Source organism: Biomphalaria glabrata, chromosome 11 (assembly GCF_947242115.1).
Source record: "Biomphalaria glabrata chromosome 11, xgBioGlab47.1, whole genome shotgun sequence".
In the NCBI taxonomy this organism is placed as follows: domain Eukaryota; kingdom Metazoa; phylum Mollusca; class Gastropoda; family Planorbidae; genus Biomphalaria; species Biomphalaria glabrata.
The window spans coordinates 28,096,607-28,117,442 of record NC_074721.1 but is presented as its reverse complement, the minus strand read 5'-3'; the positions used below and the strand labels follow the sequence as shown (position 1 = coordinate 28,117,442).

At 35.2% G+C, this 20,836-nt stretch overlaps 1 protein-coding gene across 1 annotated transcript in view; it reads right to left on the bottom strand.

Annotated features, from left to right (window-relative positions):
* LOC106060483 (uncharacterized) overlaps positions 1 to 20,836 on the bottom strand; it is a 66,703-nt gene that overhangs the window by 21,795 nt on the left and 24,072 nt on the right. Inside the window, exons 9-12 of the mRNA XM_056003949.1 lie at positions 20,669 to 20,712; positions 20,409 to 20,521; positions 11,456 to 11,562; positions 9,258 to 9,395 (exon numbers count right to left, since the gene is read on the bottom strand). Of these exons, the coding sequence (XP_055859924.1) occupies positions 9,258 to 9,395; positions 11,456 to 11,562; positions 20,409 to 20,521; positions 20,669 to 20,712 (402 nt within the window). The remainder of the gene's footprint in view (positions 1 to 9,257; positions 9,396 to 11,455; positions 11,563 to 20,408; positions 20,522 to 20,668; positions 20,713 to 20,836) is intronic.

The following is a 20,836-nucleotide window of genomic DNA, read 5'->3' as shown; positions in this document are numbered from 1 at the left end:
TTAAGGGAATCTAATGTGTTTTGGTTTCAAGGAGCGGAGACTGGCAGCACCGTATTCAGTGGCTCCTAAACGGTTATTTCTGTCCCAGTGTTAGAAAGAAATAGAAGTTTAAAGGTACAAGTTATGATCGGCAACAAGTATTATGCTTTACTTTTGGACACTAAGGTATCTCGATTAATTGAACCGATTATATTGGAGATCAGAAAATAACAGAAACAAACGGATATACACTGAAAACTGCCACTGGCAAGCTTATACCAGTTTTGGGACAGGTCAGACTAAACTACGTAATTCAAGCCCAACCATTCAATCAGGAGATCCTGATTGCCAATGTTACCTACAAGTGTATCATTGGTTTATATTGTCTTTAAACATGGCCAATGGTACATTACAAAATACTTGAGTATTATAAGGGAGACGATCAAGCAAGAGAATTTTGTTGGTAGAAGAGAAGACCATATCAGAACTATCGGAATGTATAATATGGGAAAAGGTAAAAAAAATTGCGAAGCAATCGGCACGAAACTCGAAGTAATATCGAGAGGAAAAGGAAATATGCTCGCTGTGGGAAAGACGTTGGTGGTCAGTTTTGATAATAAAAAGGTCCCTGTCATTAATCTTTAGTCGCAGGAAAAGAGGTTACGAGCGGAAAGTGTAATAGCAAACAGTTACTCTGTGGATCTGATTACACAATGTCTGGACGCAGAGGCATCAACTTACACGGAATCGAAGGAGAACTCACGGAGACACATACTTGTTACAAAGACGAACGAAACTCTTTCGATGGAAGAATATAATAAAGCTGAGAAATTAATTTTGGAAATTATGGACATTATGCCATTATGACAAGGTTGACTGCAGGATGACAAACCTTGTACAACACATTATTGTTACAGGAAATGATAGACCCATTCACAAAACTCCGCAAGAACCCATTGATATGCTGGTCCGTATGAAGCAACAATGAGTCATCGAGCCATCCAGAGGTCCATTCTGTTCAATAGTTGTGCTAGTTAAACATAAAGTTGAGAGTATGAGGTTTGGTATAGATAGCCGAGAATTGAATAATGTCAAGAAGAAAGACAGTATCCTCTTTCCCGCATTGATGACCTATCTAACACACTCGCCTGATTACGGGTCTTCTCGAATTTAGACCTCAAGAGTGGATATTGTCAGGAAATGATGCAAATCAAGAATAAAGAAAACAAGATTACAAAGAAAGTTTGTGTTACACAAACTCAGAGGCGGCCCCCGTCGAAGTCGGATCCCTGTCGGATCTGCATATTCGCAAATAATATTCAAGAGGTGATTTAATTTTGATGGTCAAAAGTAATAATGTTTCAAAGATTCATTTGCCGTAAATTTAAATTTAAATTAAAAAAAAATAGTAGATTAGTTTTAGTATATTAAAACATTACAATATTGATCAAAACGTTTGGAAATAAAAATCTACACTTTTTTTTTTACACTTTAAGTTTAGAAATTGAAATTCTACATCTTAATCTAATCTATTTTAGTCTAAACTAGATCTATAAATTCTAGATCTAGACTCTAAAATAATTTTAATTAGAATATAAATCGAGATCTAGATATACTGTAGTTAGAAAAATCTAGATTAGATGTAAATTAAGATATCATTCCTTTTTTAAACGCGAGTCACATAATGAGGCTTAATAAACATTACTATACCGAGTTCTTTTTTCATTTCATTTGAAAAATTAATTCCATATAACGTCAGAGGGAAAAAAACCCACTACGTCACACGGCCTAGCTAGACTAAAAATCGCCTTCATCAATAAGAGCCATTTATCGAGTGTTCATAGACTTTGGTGCACCGAATGCGTTTTTAAGCATTTCATTTAAAGAATTCATTCCATATGACCTCAAAGGAAAAAAAAACACTACGTCACACGGCCTAGCTAGAATAAAAATCGCCTTCATCATTACGAGCCATTTATCGAGTGTTCATAGACATTGGTGCACCGAGTGCGTTCTTTTAGCATTTCTTTTAAAGAATTCATTCCATATGAAGTCAAAGGTAAAAAAAAAACACTACGTCACAAGGCTTAGCTAGACTAAAAATCACCTTCATCAATACGAGCCATTTATCGAGTGTTCATAGCCATTGGTGCACCGAGTGCGTTCTTTTAGCATTTCATTTAAAGAATTCATTCCATATGACGTCAAAGGAAAAAAAAACACTACGTCACACGGCTTAGTTACACTAAAATATGTTTTCATTAATACGAGCAATTTTTCGAGGGTTAATAGACATTGGTGCACCGAGTGCGTTCTTTTGGTATTAGCCTACATTTAAAGAGTCCATTCATATGACATCAAAGAAAAAAAAATTCATTACCTCACAATAGGCTAGTACCGGTACCATAAAAAATGTCTTTATTTACACGAGATATTTAACAAGGGTTCATAGACATTGGTGCAATGAGTTCTAATAGAATTTATTTAAAAAGGATCAAAGCCGCATTGTTTTTGCGTTTTGACTGTCAGTCTGTCTGTCCGTCATCTTGATATAAAAAAAAACTAAAAGTTACAAAAAAATTGATTAACCTTTATTTTACGTTTCAAAACATCGCAACAATTTTTAGATATGAACACAATTGAAAAGTTTATATAATAGATTTTTCCAGATGTTTGTATAAATAGTAAAAGAAAAAAAGAATTTCAGATAAATGTAGTACCGTTAATTAAATTTTTTGGATGGTCTCGTATAAAAATTAGATGTACTACAGTCATGTGGAGAGATTTTCATACCTTACTTTGGTGTTTGGATTCAGTTTTCCTTAAAAATCGGAACATAATATTAACGATAATTAGATTTTTACATGTTTTAGGTAGAAAATTAAATGTACTGTAAGAGAGTAGTGAGTTATAATATTTTTCTTAAAAATCAGTAAAAACATAATTTCGTAAATAAGAAGATTATTTGTTTATTAATTAGAAAAGGGAGTTCAAACAATTATTTGGCGTTAGTAGATTTTTAAATAAATTCGGTATTTTCTGGCAAAGATTTGTAGAAACAAAATCCGGAACTTTTTTATCGATTACAAAACTTCTATGTTATGTTTTAGCAAGAAAATTAAATGTCTAAAAAGTAATTTTCAGTAATCAAATTCTAGTAAATTATTTTTTTTAAAGCCCTGAACAACCTATTGTTTTTATTTTTTCAAAATGTGTTTAAAGATGAAAATACGGAACATTTTGATATTGATAACCAAATTATAGTGACGCATTGTCAAATAATACAAGTGAAATATTAGTAAATTATGCGATTTCAAACAATCATTAGGCATTATTCAGTATAGAGATTTTGATTTAGCATAATTATGCTATTTACATAAAAAACGGAACGACATATTATTGATAATGTGTTTTTGCAACGTTTAATCATGGAAATTGAATGTAATATAAATTAGAAGAGCAAACAAACATTTGTTGGGGTTGATTAGTTTTGCACAAAAAAATCCGGAACAATCAATTGGGACAACATATTGCTGACTAGCAGTACTAAAGCCCTAGTCTACCGGACCTGTGTGTTGAGCACCTTGCTGTACGGAAGTGAAACATGGTCAACCTACTCATGGCAGGAAAAAAAGCTGAATGTCGTCCACCTCCGATGCCTAAGGCGGATCTATAAAATAAGGTGGCAAGATAAGATAACCAATGAGGAAGTGCTACATAGAGCAGGATGCCAGGACATCCGCTCTGTTATCAGCAGCAGACGCCTTGGCTGGCTTGGCCACGTAGAATGCCAGTAGGTCGACTTCCACAGGACATCCTGTATGGCGATCTAATAGAAGGCAGGAGAGCCCCTGGTCGCCCATTTTTACGTTATGCGGATGTATGCAAACGCGACAAGAAGCTCTTCAAAATCGACACTGGGAAGAGGTGGCACTGGACAGATCCACATGGAGAGAGATCATAAAGGAAGGGTCACAGATTGCAGATGTCATACACAACAGAAGCAGAAAGAAGGGTGAAAATGCAACGGCGCCTGGTGATTATATATGCCCAACCTGCGATCGCAGCTTTGTTTCAAAGATTGGCCTCTTTAGTCACACAAGAAGTTGCAAAGGGAAAAGATCGTCTCTCGAGACGTAAAATGCCACAGAGACTGAAAATACACAAAAATTGTCCATCTATGTTAGCATATTGTAACATTGCCTCCCTTACATTTACGTAATTGTTTTAGAATTGGTGTATTTTTATGAAAAAAATCGCTTGCATAATTAATTTTATAAATTAAACGGTTTGCTTTTAGAAAACCAAAAATAGCCGTTGCATCTGAACTTTTGAAGCCGCATTTAATAATAAAATAATATTTTTCATATATTTTCTAGATTTCGAGATCTGAGTGTGACAGACGGACAGACGGACAGACAGACAGATGGACAGACGGACAGACGGACATTTTGCACAAACCTAATAGCGACTTTTTCCCCTTACTGGGGCCGCTAAAAACGGCCTTTTCAGCTGGAAGTGTCCTGTGGCAAATTAAAGTGATGCCATTTTGTTTATGCAATAAAGCAGCCACTTTTGAAAGATTAATAGAGCAAGTTTTAAGAGGTCTTTACTGGAATACTTGTCTAGTATATCATGATAAAATGATCATAATATAATCGAGAGAAGTATTTCAGAGGATTGGAAGTGCGGGCATGAACCTCAACCCATTGAAGCATGACCTATACAAGCAAGAAGTCAAATATGTGGGCTATGTCTTATTAAGCGAGGGTATAAGCATAGATCCAGACAAAGGTGAAGCTGTTCGGCAATGACCTGTCTCTGGAAGTGTACAGGAATTGAAAGTTTTTTTGGGGCCTTTGCTTTTATTACCGACGCATTTTTCCTGGCTTCTCTAAGACAGAACAGAAAAAAAAAGGTTCATATGGATAAAAGAATGCCAGGAGACGATTGAAAAATGTTAGCTTACCCAACGTTAGTTACACCTTTCATTATGAAACTACGCTTGCTACTAACGCTAATTACTTTACGTGACTCTGGGTCCCAAACTGAATCAATGAAGGCATTAGTGACGATTACTTCGAGGAACTCCTGTGCTGCTGTAGGGTATGCCAGATGGGCAAGACGTTCGTCTTTCTTTAACTCTTGTAGGGTTTCACCGACCGCTGTTGTCTGGACTTAAGCTGAATTATATAAACTTCTTGTAAGTGCTCGTCACCGTATCGAAGCTCCATAGCCTGAAAGAGAGCAGCGTAATCCTGCTGGTTTGAAATGGATTGTAGTACTATGAAAGCCTTTTCTCTAAAGTACACTACTAGAGCGGTTGTTTTCTCTTCCTCGCTGCCACAGTTGTTGACCTCAGCGGTAGTAGAAAACAGTGTTCTTAAGCGTATGTGGGAATCTACTGATGGGACATCAACACGATTACAAATAGTTATGTCAAAAGTTGGAATCTAAGAAGTACTCCAAAAGTTGCACAATGGATCCACGGGTGGTCACTTGGTTATTAACAAGACGTTGGAGAAAGTAAGAAAGAGCTTTTTAATGCTGTTAGTACAAGGAAGACATAGAGGACTGGTGCAGAAGATGTGACCGATGTCCAACAACCAAAGGACCACAGCGTCAAACAAAGGGATCCCTACAACAGTACAACGTAGGTGTTTCATTCCAGAGAATCGCACTGAATATAGCTTGCCATTTTCCTGAGATACTAAAAGGCAACATATATATCCTTGTCATAATGGATAGAATCATAGAATTCTGAGTATGTAATTTTCTTTTATGTATTGAAGAGGTGGTTTTTAGCGATAATCTCGCTTAAGGGGGTTTTAAACAAGAACCACTCTAGGCTACGCTGATAGAATCTGGTGACTGATGTATGGATCGTCTGATATTGTAGGAGGGGGGTATCGTAAATTTGGAGGTTTTTTTTTAATCAAAATTTTACTTAGCTATGCTCTTGGAAATTGGGGATTTTTGCTTGCATTTTATTTCCGTTTTTGTTTTATAGAAGATAGGGATTTGACTGCAAAATGCCCTGGTACGGGGTTTAAACTCAAAACCCCCTTGGCTGCGCTGGGGCATGTAACGTTTTAGTATTAAAATCTCACCTAAAATATATAAAATCAAAGCAAAAATCAGTCACTAAATTTTGATTCCCTCCTGTGGGTGGGGATTTCTTTTCGGAGAGGTTTGAACCCCAAACCCCCCTGGCTACGCCCATGATATATATATATATTTATTAGTGATATTTATGTATATTTATACATTTTGTTTAATAAGCTTATTTTTAACTTCGTTTTGTAACAGAACTATAATTGAAAGCTCAAAACAAAAAAAAATCGAAAGTGGGAGGAGAATTTGTGTTTACCAATTAGGTTCTACTAAACTTTTGCATTGGAAGGATTCAATTATAAATAGTGAGTTATAATAAGGCTTGTCTTTGAGTCCAAAGAAGAGAGCACCTGGCTGCATGTGGTGTCGGAACGAGACAGCTGGAGGTCATTCACGAAGGCCGCAGGTTACACATTTGAGACCAAAAGAAAATATGCTGCCGATGACAAACGCAGACGAAATAGTGAGTTATAGCCCCACATTTATTTATACAGTATAATAATATCAGATTGGTAAAGGTTGCAATGTGGCGACTAGGAAAAGAATATTTGGTTCAGAACTCATCTCAATTTGTTTATATTATACAGATAAATTTCTTATGAATTGTAAACTTTCCAAAACAAAATCTTTCTTAAAATAATTGTGATAAATGTATGTGCAATTACATAATTTCTGTCGCCATAATTGTCTATTCTGTTTTAAAACGTCTTGTTTTCATCTGAAAAGTGGAGGAGACGGTAAAAATAAATTTTTTAATCAAGTAAGAGTACTTGCTCCTTTTTTTTATAATGTCTGCAAATAATTGCATTTGGCATTAAAGAAATAGGGATGAGATTACTCGATATAAGAACTTAATTTAAAACATATTTAAATTATATTAGTGACTTTTTAAAAATTTTATAATTTCATAACTAAAATACAAAAGAAAAAGTATTGGTTTATCTGATGGGCCGAGGGTGATTGCATGTATTGTCCCTACCACCTGATACAACCCTTTTTCATTTTATATTTACTAATGATAAAATTTAAGATTAGAATGTGGTGCAACATAATAATGGGTTCAAATATTAATAATCTATATTATAAAGTAGAATGTGAGGTGTATGTATGTATGTATGTTACTTATAGACATCAAAACCGCTTGACCAATCTTGATAAAACTAGGCAGGAATGTTCCTTGGGTACTAACTTAGACCGTAGTGTATGTATTGTAGCCCTAAAACAAACTTAAGACCCTCAAAAAAAAAAGTTGTGCGACTCTATTAAAGCTAAAGTATTTATGGATCTAGGCCATGGTTAACAATGTTGACATGAGACAATATCGAAAGGATTTAGACCTAGATCTAATTTTAAGAAATACACTTTGAGCAGATAGTTTTTTTACTTTGACACATGAACATACAAAAGAAGATCCATTGATTTCAATATATAATGAAATTGACCTTCAATTTTGTGTTTCAAATGCATTTTTTACATAAATTAGTTCCTGATATCTGTGACTATAGATTTCCTGGCGAACATTCTTTCATTAGACAATACCAATTGGTTACACAATAACACATCTCTCTACTGAGTCCTTCCTAGGTCTAGGTCTAAAACTCTTATTGAACTCTAAGATGATAAAACTTCTTTTCGCAAAGATAGTTTTGTGCTTTAACACAAAAACATACTAATTATTGTCCATTCATTTGATATTTTAATCAATTTAACATTCAAATTTATTTTTCTAAAGCATTTTTAATACATTCGTTCGCTGTTCGCCTAAGCTGCATAGCCATGTTGAGTTAGGCCTAAATTCATTCATGAAAAAAGGTCACGCATGCGCAACACAGAATGAACTCTATAAAAGCCAATTTTTAACTCTAGATTAGTGTAGATTTAGATCTATGTCTACCTCAAGATCTACTTTATACTTTAACACATGAACATACAAAATTAAGTCTATTCATCTCAAATTTTAATCAAATATATGTAGCCCTAAAAGCTAATGTTTAAATTTGAAAAAATGGAGTTAAGCCTATTAGCTATTTTAATTTCATAGCTTCATTCACACTATTTTTACATTGACACATTCGCTTTACTCATTACATTTTTATTTCGTTTAATTGTTTACAAAACACTCTAAGTGACTATATCGACAGTAATGCGCAAATAAAGACCCGCGGGTCGCGGGTAACATATGTCTAGTAGTTTATATTTTATAGATATTCAACTAATTTTGTTCACAAACTATGATTTCTCGACACAAATTTGACCTCCTCCTCACTCAAATTGTTTAGCTAGAAATCAGCCAACGGATTAATGACATAATATAGAAGATGGGTTTAAATATTAGTGACAAATTTTAATTTTATCTGTTAATCTGTTAACAGACTATAATTTCTAGAAATAAATTTGACCGCCCACCCCCAATCGAAAGCTTATGTGGGGGATTGATGTCATCACCCCCTCCCAACTCCACTAAATCGTCCAACATACTAGAGAGGAGGGGCAAACAATCTAAAAATAGGTTGAAATATAATAAATTAGTATATAATTAGTAAATTCGTATACAAATTGTTCGATATCTTTACTAAAATTTGTCCGACACCCTCTCTAGATCTGCCAGTGAATTTTTATTGTCGAAACAATTTTGCCCACACAGCATTTTCTCTTCTCCAAGCAACAGATGTGACCATGGAACGGAATATCCGATAAAGTTTAGGATCAGTAGCGTGGCAGGTTCTCTCTGGCTGTAGAACAGTGTTCCACTATCTGCCTAAGGGTCACCATCTCATGATTTCTCTTCAGAGTTGCCTCACAAAGCCTTTCCTGTGTTTAGATATAGCGCAACGCAGCGGAGGTTTGGATACCGAGTTTTCCGTCTCCTAGATGGGTAGCCTACTAAAGGAAACGATTCGCTCCTGCCCAAAGCTTACAATGCTCTAATGACACTAGGGAAAAAGGAGCACTAGTACATATGTTTCCTAGCATTCTAGTAACACTGACGCGTTGGGGAAACTATATATGATTATATGTACACAAATTAACAATTGTTTTTTTTTAACAATAAGTGCGTCTAAAATTACACGGTTGTTCTCATCTATTGCAAGGAAAAAAAGTGAAAGACCGCAAAATATTTTTTTTTAACTTTAAAGTTTCCAAATAAAAAATATATTACTTACGTCAAGGATATCGTCTCTCTCTAAATAGTCTTTTATTTTCACTCCATGTTGTATAAGATATTTGATAAAGTCAAAGCGTTCAAGATTTTTGGAAAACAAAACGATCTGTATTCTTATGAGCTTATTCTCATCCTTAGCCTAAAATGAGTTGACACACAAAGACATAGTGGTTAAACAAAGTAAAACAAGCAGCACAGAAATAGTGTTGATTATTTAAGACCATTTTTCCTTTATGAAGCTGATGAGCGAGTACTTTGCTCTTTTTATCGTAATATGTAATGAATAATGGAACAAAAACAACCTAAAAGTAATTTAAAAAAAAAACACTTATTCAAAGTGTAATTGCATTCAATTAGTTTAAAAAAAAAACACAACCAGATATGTTTTCTTTTGTAAAATTTATTAATAACAAGGTTACAAAGTTTATTAATTCTGTAATACATTTGTAAAAAAAAATAATTTTTGCCAAAAAATCTTAAACTGATTGCATTAATTTGTTAAAAATATGATAAATAGTCACAACCCTTACTAAATAGCCACCTGTGTTTGTTACTATATATAGTTTATTGTTGAAAACTGATATATTTTCAATAAAAAAATGCTTGCATAGTTGATTTTAAAAAAATTGTTTTTACGTTTTTAGGAAAAAAAAATATCCGTTGCATCACAACTTTAAATGGTCTAAAATATCATGATGTTGGATTTTCAATATCTTTTCTAGTTTACTAGATCTCAACGGAACGGACGGATAGACAGACGGACCATACAAAGCTAATAGCGTGTATTCCCTATTCGGTGACCGTTAAAAATAAAATAAAAAAAAAACAAATACGCAAATAAATATATGTCTATATCTATTATCTAGATGATCTCTTTAAGAAATAATTAAATGAATAATATTTTCATACAGTGGGTTTTGTTACCTAATTATGGTGATATTCTTGTTTATACAGATCGTGTCCCTAAATGCTTTTATATATTAGCGAAGTGAAGTAAGATAATTTTTATTGATTCAATCAAATGGAAATTCAGTTTTACTACAATTGACAACCTTAGCGTAACTACTGTAACAATAACAATATAGATGCAACTACGAACAACATTCACAAACGAAACACAAACACACTCACAACCAGCGCTTTATGCATGGAATTCTATTTACTTCTTGATAACGACAGATGATCTTGTAACACTCTGACCGAATGTTTTTAGATATTTCTGTTTTAGTTCTAATGGAAAAGAGAAAACCACTTCGTTCAGATCTTATGTAACAGTGGTTTAATGGATGCAGGTTGTCTTTAAGAATCGTGAGCGTTTTGAAAAGGCATCTTTCATGAAAAAGCGTGTCAAGAGATGGTAGCTGTGTTCGAGTGATATGCGATGCTTTTTGAATTTAGTCTATTTAGTCTAAGTCTTTGTGCCAGTGAAGTATTACCATACTAGCAGGTGATGGCAAATTAATTAGACTGCTGATGGTTGTTGTATACACAAGTTTAATTATTTTTTGTCGATGTCAAAGTTCCTTAACTTTCTAAGATAGAAGAGTCGTTGGTGATTTTTGGTGTAAAGGTTTGGACAGTATTTACTCCATTTCAGTATGTTGTTAATGGTTGTACCTAGGTATTTTTATTTTTACACTTGCTCTACCGTCCGTTGTTTATCTGAGTTTCTGCAAGATGGAGTTTATGTTTCCTAAAATATATTATCATTTCTTTAATTTTCTGAACATTTAAAATTAAGAAGCTATCTTTACATAATTGGTAAAAAGTGTTAATTGTTGAATGGTACAGATTTTCGTCAATTGCAATGAGGCTGTGTCGTCAGTAAATTTTACAATGGAAGTGTCAGCTGATAGGCTCTGAATGTCATTTGTGTATGTTGTATGCAATACTGGTAGCAAGACGCACCCCTGCGGCTCACGAGTGCTAATCTCTCTCGTGTCTGACACATGTCTGTTCACTTTTACATACTGTGGGCGTTTTTTATGAAAGTTGAGAATCCAAGCTTGTATTTTTTTTTTGCTAACGTTCAATTCAGATATTTTTTTGAGATTGTGTACTATCTACTGTGTCTTGCCCTTTACTATAAGTGTAGTTATTTTTGTCATTCTGTGTAATAACGTTTTAGCTGTTAAAATTATTATTTGTTCTGTTAAAGTACTGCAATAATAGTTTCAAAATTAGATAAAAAGTTAATACCTTAGACTCCAGTGAGTTGAACTTCCACAGTCCACCATGCTGAACTGCAAGATCTAACTGATTCAGCCGAATGCACAGTAAAAGAAAATCTTCTGCAGTGCCTTTACCTAAATTGCGCAAAGAAATAAAATAGCTACATGAATTACTTTCTTATAATTTTTTTCATGCATATGCGAATAACAAAATGGTATATTAGTTATCATTTTTTAGTCTTTCTCAATTTTATTTACCCTAAATCTCTTAACCTATAAAAATCTGGTTAAGGTCATTTTATCCCCGGTCATTTCATCCCCGGTCACTTTATCCCTGGTCATTTCCCCCCCAGTCATTTCATTCCAATTCATCCCCGGTCATTTCATCCCCTGGTCATTTCATTATTTGATCATTTTATCCAACAAAGAGTAATCGTAGAACTAATAAAACAATTAATATTTAATATATTCATTTTTATTTACATGTCAAATAGTGTAATATATTTGTTAAGAATACAATTAAATGTCATTAGAAACTACAGAAATATAACATTTATATATATAGAGGTCATGTAAAATAGTTTTTATGTGTTCATCTATATAAAGAAGATAGGCTATTGTAATAACAGAATACGATCCATCGATTCATTTTGCGGAACAATGTTTGTAATTCTCTTTGCCTATAACACAATGTATAACTTTATTGTTTAAAACTTTTATAGGCAACATGATATCCTAAGATGGGGGAAGTCAGCTTTTATTAGAAAAAAAATACAACCATATTTCAAGAAAGAGCGATTGAAAAATAAAATAATGTGAAAGATGTACGTCAGGAATTATCAGAGTCATGATCATTAGTATTCTAATCGTTCTCATATCTCAGAAGATGTCCACTACTTCCACCACATCTTGGCCTTTGATTATTACGTCATTCTCATGATATTATAATAATACACTCACCACATTCAATATAAGCGCTATAGCTAAGTACACACCCAAATTTACAATATATTATAAGATTTGTAACCAAAGGGGAAACACTATAAACGCATTAATAAGATGTAAAAAAAAGCATTCTATATCAGCCTATTTATTTTTTACATGAAATGAGGTATTAAAATCAAAGCCTTAACAGCACAACTAAACAGTGTAGAAGAAAAAATATTTAATTGGGGATGAAGTGACCGGGGATAAAATAAAATGTCATCCAAATCTTTTAATCTTTTTATCTTTTTATATGACACCAATCAATTTTCGATATTTTTATCTATCTCTGCTCTCTCTCTCTCTCTCTCTCTCTATGTATGTATATATATATATATATATATATATATATATATATATATATATATATATATATATATATATATGGCTTTCTTAATTTAGTTATTTTGCTGAAGGTGTTACTCAACTGGGAATATTTGTTTGTTATGAATCTGACTGCTCTATTTAGTGTATGTTCCAGTTTCTTATTGTTTTCTTTAGTTGAGGGGTCAAATTCTATTATTGGCCTGTTAAAAAGGAAATGGTAGGTAATGTCATTGGATTTAAACCTGTAAGTGATAGACTCTGCTCACTATGTTTGAAATGATAATTCTTCAACATATCATTTATCAATGTTCATGCCCCTATTAAAGATGCAGATGATAACACAAAAGAAGCCTTCTATGATGGACTGGAAAGGATTTATAATGAAGCACCAAAGCATGATATAAAATTAGTCCTAGGAGACTTCAATAAAAAAATTGGAAAAGAACCAGCATTCAGACCAATAATTGGCAAAAAAAGCTTACATGAACAGACCAACAATAATGGCATAAGATTAGTGGATTTAGCATCAGGGAAAAGAATGTTTTTTTGCAACACAAGAACACAACATAAGAATATTCACAAGATAATCTGGATCTCACCTGATGGCAACACCCAAAATAAAATAGATCACATACTTATATATAAGAGACACGGATCAGATATATTAGACGTAAAAAGTTTCAGAGGAGCAAATGCTGACTCAGACCACCTACTAGTAAAAGCTAAACATAGACAAAGAATAATTACTATACATAATTACAAAAGAAAGATAGCACAGCTGTATGATAGTCAAAAAATTAAAAAAGCATCCACTGGTGGCAGAATTTTATAGAATTGCACTCCAAATGTAACTAGCAACATTAGAAAAGGACAGCGAAAATAACATAAATGAACATTGGGAAATAATAAAGCATGCTATAAAAAGAACAACAGAAGAGGTAGTTGGACTTAAACAAAAGAACGAGAAAATAGGGTGGTATGATGATGAATGCAGACAAACTATAGAAGAGAAGAACAATGCCCGAATGATAATGCTACAGAGAGAAACCAGAAACACTAGGAGGCAATACAATAAAGCAAGAAAAAGGGCCACAAAAGTTGTGAGAAAGAAAAAACGGGAATGGGAAAAGTCCAAGATTACTCAAATTTAGGAATTAACAAACGCGGGAGACATGAGAGGAATGTATATGAAAATTAAAGTTGAACAAAAAACGATTTCAAGCTAGATTACACATGTGTGAGAATAAAGATGGTCAGCTTATTACAGAAAACAGCAGGGTCATTGAGAGATGGGCTGAATACTTTGAGGAGATCCTAAATACCACTGAAGATGGAGACAATGGAGAATATGAACTGCCACATGGAGTACCAGATCTCTTAGTGAACCCACCAACACTCATTGAAACATCAGAAATAATTAGGACCATGAAGAATCACAAAGCACCAGGAGAGGACCAAATTACAGCACAAGTAATTAAATATGAAGGGAAAGACTTACAAATACTCAGAATAATATCAAGAATTTGGGAGGAAGGGAAACAGTTCTTATAACCCCAATACACACAAAAAAGGATCCAAGCTAAAGTGCTGTAATTACAAGGGATCTCTCTATATGACATATAAGATCCTGTCTAGGCTTAAAAGAAATCTTAAGTGACTACCAATGTGGTTTAAGACCCAATAAATTTACATCCGATTATATCTTAACACTAAGATGTATACTAGAAAAATACCATGAAAAGAACATACCAATCCCCCAACTCTTTATAGACTATAAAATGGCTTATGACAGTATCAGAAAGAAATACCTATATGACACTCTACATGATTTTGGAATAACTAACAAGCTGACAAGACTTATGACATTAAACAACTCAAAAAGTATAGTCATAATTTGAAGAGAACACTCAAGAGAATTTATGATTAAACGAGGATTAAGACAGGTGACTCGCTTTCTTGCGTGCTATTTAATTTGACACTGGAGAGAGTTATAAGAAATATACACATTAACGCAAGGGGAATTATTACTATTATTTCAGAAGAGAAAACATGGGTCCAAAACCAACAGGGACGATATACAGCCAACCTCTACAATACCTTGCTTATGCCGATGACATTTCCTTATTGGGTAAAGGAACCTCTGACATTGCTAGAGCCTTCACACAACTAGAAGAAGCATCTTGACCAGCAGGACTGGAGGTCAATGACAGTAAAACCAAGTACATCGTAATGACAATTTATAGCACTCAACGTTTACTTAAGAGGACAACAATTTCAAGGAAAACCAAGAAAATAATATACAAAACCATAATAAGACAAGCAGCAATGTATGCAAGTGAGACCTGGACACTGACTAAGACATCAGAAAATTTACTTAATACTTGAGAACAAAAAATTCTTAGGAAAATCTATGGTGCCATACAGGATGAAACTGGGTGGAGGACACGCACTAACCATGATATAGATCAATTACATGAAGACCCAAAAAAAGTGACCAAAATTAAAAAAAACCAAACAGACTACGTTGGGCAGGTCACCTTGAAAGAATGTCAGATAACAGAAATCATATATAGGCAAAGAAAACAACAAAAGGTAGGCGACACAAAGGCAGACCCCGAATGCGATGGTTAAATAACATTTGAGTTTTACGTTCTTATTTGATTTATAGAAATTTCTTCTAATTAACCTAATGACTTGTTTTATTTTTTAATAGTTTCATCAATATGGGGATTGTATGACAATTTTTCATTTATTACAACACCTAGGTATTTTGCGTTTTTAGTCTGCGTTACTGGTTTACCATAAATAAGATAAGTGAAATTTATTTGTGTTAGATATTTTAGTTACTCTTAACAACTGACTTTTTTCTGGGTGGAAAGACATGCTTCAATAAGATCCCCATTTCTGTAATTCATCTAATTTCTGTATCTTTTGTTGTTTACATGTTAAACATATTATGCAATCGTCTGCAAACAATTTGACTTTTGTTTCTAAACTAATGCAATTTGGTAAATCATTTAAGTAAATTAAAAATAGTAGTGGACCTAAGACTTTTCCTTATGTTAACCCCGAGTTTACTGTTATATGTGTATAATTTAGAGCCATGTATTATTACATTTTGTTCTCTCCCTATCATAAAATCTTTTATTAACTTTGGCAATGGACCATCAATGCTAACATTTTTACTTTTTTAAGCAAACTATGGTGGTAAACTTTGTCAAAAGCTTTATTTATGTAAACGTTTACTATTATCTAAACGTTTTGAAAAATCATCAATTAATCCTATGAGTTGTGTTTTACATAATCTATATTTCCCAATGCCATGTTGGTATGGAATAAGGACACTATGTTTGTCTAAGTGGTTTATGATGTTGCTACATATTATGTGATTTAGAAATTTACATTGTATTTTTAGCCTGACTTTTTATTAACAGCATGACTCTGAAACCATAACAGACGTCAACCAGACTGCCTGCCTCAGCATGACCACGACGAGTCTTTCCAGGACCTACATCATTTCTTGCTGATTTACGCCGAGGAAATTGGATTGAAAAGGAAGCGGGAACATCCAGCAGTTATGCTGGCAAACGACTGGACAATAAGAAAATTTACTATTCAGATCGGATAAAAAAGGACCACAAAAAAACGTTAATTTAGTGTCATTCGTTTAAGAGACAATAAAGTGACGACGGCTTTTGCCGGTGAGGAAATTGGAAGCTGAGAAAAAAAATGTGATTGGTTAAGGAAAACAAAACACTATTACAATGTGACAATAAGATAAGAAAGATACGAAGAAAGAACGCTACTTCCATTTATTGGCGGCTGGGTAGCCCTGCCCAGATAAGGGTGAAGCGCTTTCATGGCCTAGGTACAAGAGGATACTTTTTGCCGAATTCTATGACATGGCAAAGAGCTCTTGGTCTAAACTGCTCATAGATTGTGACGTTGCAGGTCAGTGGTGAGGCCTTCTATAACGTCTGGTCTAGACAGAATGGACTGGCCTTCTATAACGAATGGTCTAGACAGAATGGACTGGCCTTCTATAACGTCTGGTCTAGACAGGATGGACTGGCCTTCTAAAACGTCTGGTCTAGAAAGGATGGACTGGCCTTCTATAACGTCTGGTCTAGACAGAATGGACTGGCCTTCTATAAAGTCTGGTCTAGACAGAATGGACTGGCCTTCTATAACGTCTGGTCTAGACAGGATAGACTGGCCTTCTATAACGTCTGGTCTAGACAGAATGGACTGGCCTTCTATAACGTCTGGTCTAGACAGGATGGACTGGCCTTCTATAACGAATGGTCTAGACAGGATGGACTGGCCTTCTAGAACGAATGGTCTAGACAGAATGGACTGGCCTTCTATAACGTCTGGTCTAGACAGGATGGACTGGCCTTCTATAACGTCTGGTCTAGACAGAATGGACTGGCCTTCTATAACGTCTGGTCTAGTTAGAATGGACTGGCCTTCTATAACGTCTGGTCTAGACATGATGGACTGGCCTTTTATAACGAATGGTCTAGACAGGATGGAATGGCCTTCTATAACGTCTGGTCTAGACAGAATGGACTGGCCTTCTATAACGTCTGGTCTAGACAGGATGGACTGGCCTTCTAGAACGAATGGTCTAGACATGATGGACTGGCCTTCTATAACGTCTGGTCTAGACAGGATGAACTGGCCTTCTAGAACGAATGGTCTAGACAGAATGGACTGGCCTTCTAGAACGTCTGGTCTAGACAGGATGGACTGGCCTTCTAGAACGAATGGTCTAGACAGGATGGACTGGCCTTCTAGAACGAATGGTCTAGACAGGATGGACTGGCCTTCTAGAACGAATGGTCTAGACAGGATGGACTGGCCTTCTATAACGTCTGGTCTAGACAGGATGGACTGGCCTTCTAGAACGAATGGTCTAAACAGGATGGACTGGCCTTCTATAACGTCTGGTCTAGACAGGATGGACTGGCCTTCTAGATTGAATGGTCTAGACAGGATGGACTGGCCTTCTAGAACGAATGGTCCCGACAGGATGGACTGGCCTTCTATCGTCTGCTTCTATCTGGTTCAATATTTAGCTTGATTAGCATGGAACAAAATGGTGATAAACTCTCTCTTTGATATTGACACTGTTAAGGTTTGTCAATTAAAAGCCTGATGGAGTGGGAAGATAACATTGAAAAATCCTTCAATAGCCTCAAAAATAGGATTATTTCTTTATTTTGTGATATACCTATTTAGCTGCTTGTATTTTTGCAGATTGGTACAGGCTAGTACGGGGTAAAACAAGGCTGTGTCCTAGCACCTACACTGTTCAGTATCATGTTCTCCGCTATGCTGACAGATGCATTCACAAATAGAGAAAACAACGATATAAATATATCATACAGATTTGATGGTGGCCTATTCAACCCAAGGCAGCTTTAAGCAAAATAAAAAAACAAATGCAGCAGTAATCAGAGACTTGCTATTTGCTGCCGACTGTGCCCTAAATGCTTGCTCTAAAAACGATCTGCAGAGCATCGTCAAGAGCATGCTCAGACTTTGGTCTTAACATCAATACGATCAAGACTGAAGTCTTATATCTACCTGCTCCTGGGAAAGCCTACTCGGATCCAAGCATCACTATAAATGGACAGGATATAAACGCAGTGGACAAATTCACATATCTTGGCAGCACACTCTCCAGAAATGGAAAAATCGATAGTGAAATCGCTCTTCGTATTGCCAAGGCCAGTCCATCCTATGGCAGACGTTCTACAAATGTCTGGAACAGACGTGGTATCACCACAAACACAAAGCTAAGGGTCTATAGAGCCGTCATCCTCCCCACATGACTCTATGCCTCAGAAACATGGACAGTGTACAGTAAACATGCAAAGAAACTAAACCACTTCCACATGACATGTCTTAGAAAAATACTAAAAGTCAAATGGCAGGACAAAATACCAGATACTGAAGTCCTTCGAAGAGCATGTCTGCAAAGCATCCACACAATCCTGATGCAGTCCCAGCTGCGATGGGCAGGTCACGTCTACAGAATGGAAGACCACCGCATCCTAAACGACTCTTGTATGGCCAACTAAGCGAAGGAAAGCGCTCGCAAGGTGGTTAAAGAAAGCGCTTCAGGGACACCCTCAAAGCTTTTCTGAAGGCGTTCAGCATAGACCCAGGCACATGGGAGACAGAGGCACATGACAGAGCATCATGGCGTCGCGCTGTGAAAACTGGCACACAGGTTGCTGAGGAAAAAAGAACAACGCTTGCAGAAAAAAAACGCCAGAAAAGAAAAGCAAGACAAACGACACTAGCTCCAGCTGGAATAACCTGCCCAGTGTGCGGCCGAACATTCCGGGCTCACATAGGTCTCACCAGCCACATGAGGAGGCATAAAACCCCAGTGCAAAGCCCTCATCCCCCTAGATGACAATGTGGTCATCATCGAACCACGATGGACGAACTATATATACAGGCAAGAAAGTGATAAGGTGCACCTCTTACCCTGCTAAATGAAGAGTTGCAATATCGTTCGAAAGCGCTTATGTCAGCATAAGAAATGCTAAGAGATATCAACTTGCAGTTTGGTATTGAACATAATATAGCCAAATCCCACAACCTTTAGAAATAGTTCTGTTGAAATACTAACTTTTGATTGCTCTGAGTAAATATTTCAAATAAAAAAAAATGATTTGCTACCTCATTATATGGTCAGGATTCAAAACCTTGCCACAGAAGTTTAGTTGGTAAATAAAAAAATGAAACCGCAGAAAATCGGTTCCATTAGACTTTACACATTTTCTTAAAGCTCTTGCTTTCAGACCAAAATGGCATCTAACCCTACTTCTGACGCCATCTTTACCTTCAATCAAGTCCAATAGGGAATAGGCGCCGATAGGCACCGTTCTTTCCGTTGGTAGTTAGAAAGGCTTTTATCCAACAACCAGGCTTTGACATTGGGATTCTTCATCCCATGTCCTGTTTGAGGGCTCTAAGTGGTAGACGACCATATTGATTGACTGGGCCAGACCGGGCCGTGCCGCGTACACAGCGCTCCGTCCCCGAGCTTCCTCACCAGCTATAAGTGATCAAGGACAGTGCTAACTGCGGGGAGCTTGTCTCATATTTCTATAATGTAACTGCCACTGTTCTGTGCGAGGGTCGCCAATCCAGCAATCTGGTTCTGATGACGACCCCCCACAAAGTGGGTCAGACGTCATCACTAGTCACTCCCATACATTCTCCTAACAAAAATATCCTTTATAATGGTAAAAAACTTTTTTTAACAGATCAATATCATTTCAAAATTGCTGTTTATACCATTAATTTTAAGAGTCGAGCGGTACCAGATGTGCCCGTTTAAAATTATGTTTTTATTTTAAAACAGCCACAGTATTTTATAAAACAAATATGTTGGCTTGTTATCATGTTTCTCAAAAAAAAAAAAAAAAGGAAAGATTCGTTCGCTTTTCCTGGCAGATTTCAAATGTAAGTGTTAAAGGCCATGGTACCAATCCATCTTTGCAAGCGTGACTGCCCTAACAGAGAAAAATGCATTTTCAACTATAAATTTTAATTATTTATTGTATTTATTGTTTAAATTATTATGTATTTGAATTGTTTTTTATTTAAAGTATAATTTTGTCGGGTACTACGTAACAAGATCTTACCCAAATAGGAATGTAATATCTTCTGTGCAATGGAAGTTTCTGTCCATGTTTGGTTGATGTTCATTGTGACGTAATTCTTTGAAAGAACTTTCCCTTTTAGTACGTCACTAGATCTGGTAAACGGATGCAAAATCTCTATTCATATGGCATATAATTTAAATGTAACTGATAAACCAAATGTATATATATATATAAATCTGATCGTAACATTAGATGTTTTTAATTTAAATGCAAAGTTGGTAGGAAGAAACATAATTTACTTATCATTTAAGGCTTCCTCAAATCTGGTTAAATTTTTAGATTCCTGAAATTAAAAGAATTGTTACTTTTAAAATAATTTTATCATATCATTTGATTTTTTCACACCATTTTTTATTCATTTTATATTTCAGATGTATTAGAGCTACTTAACAATCAAATTAGTAATT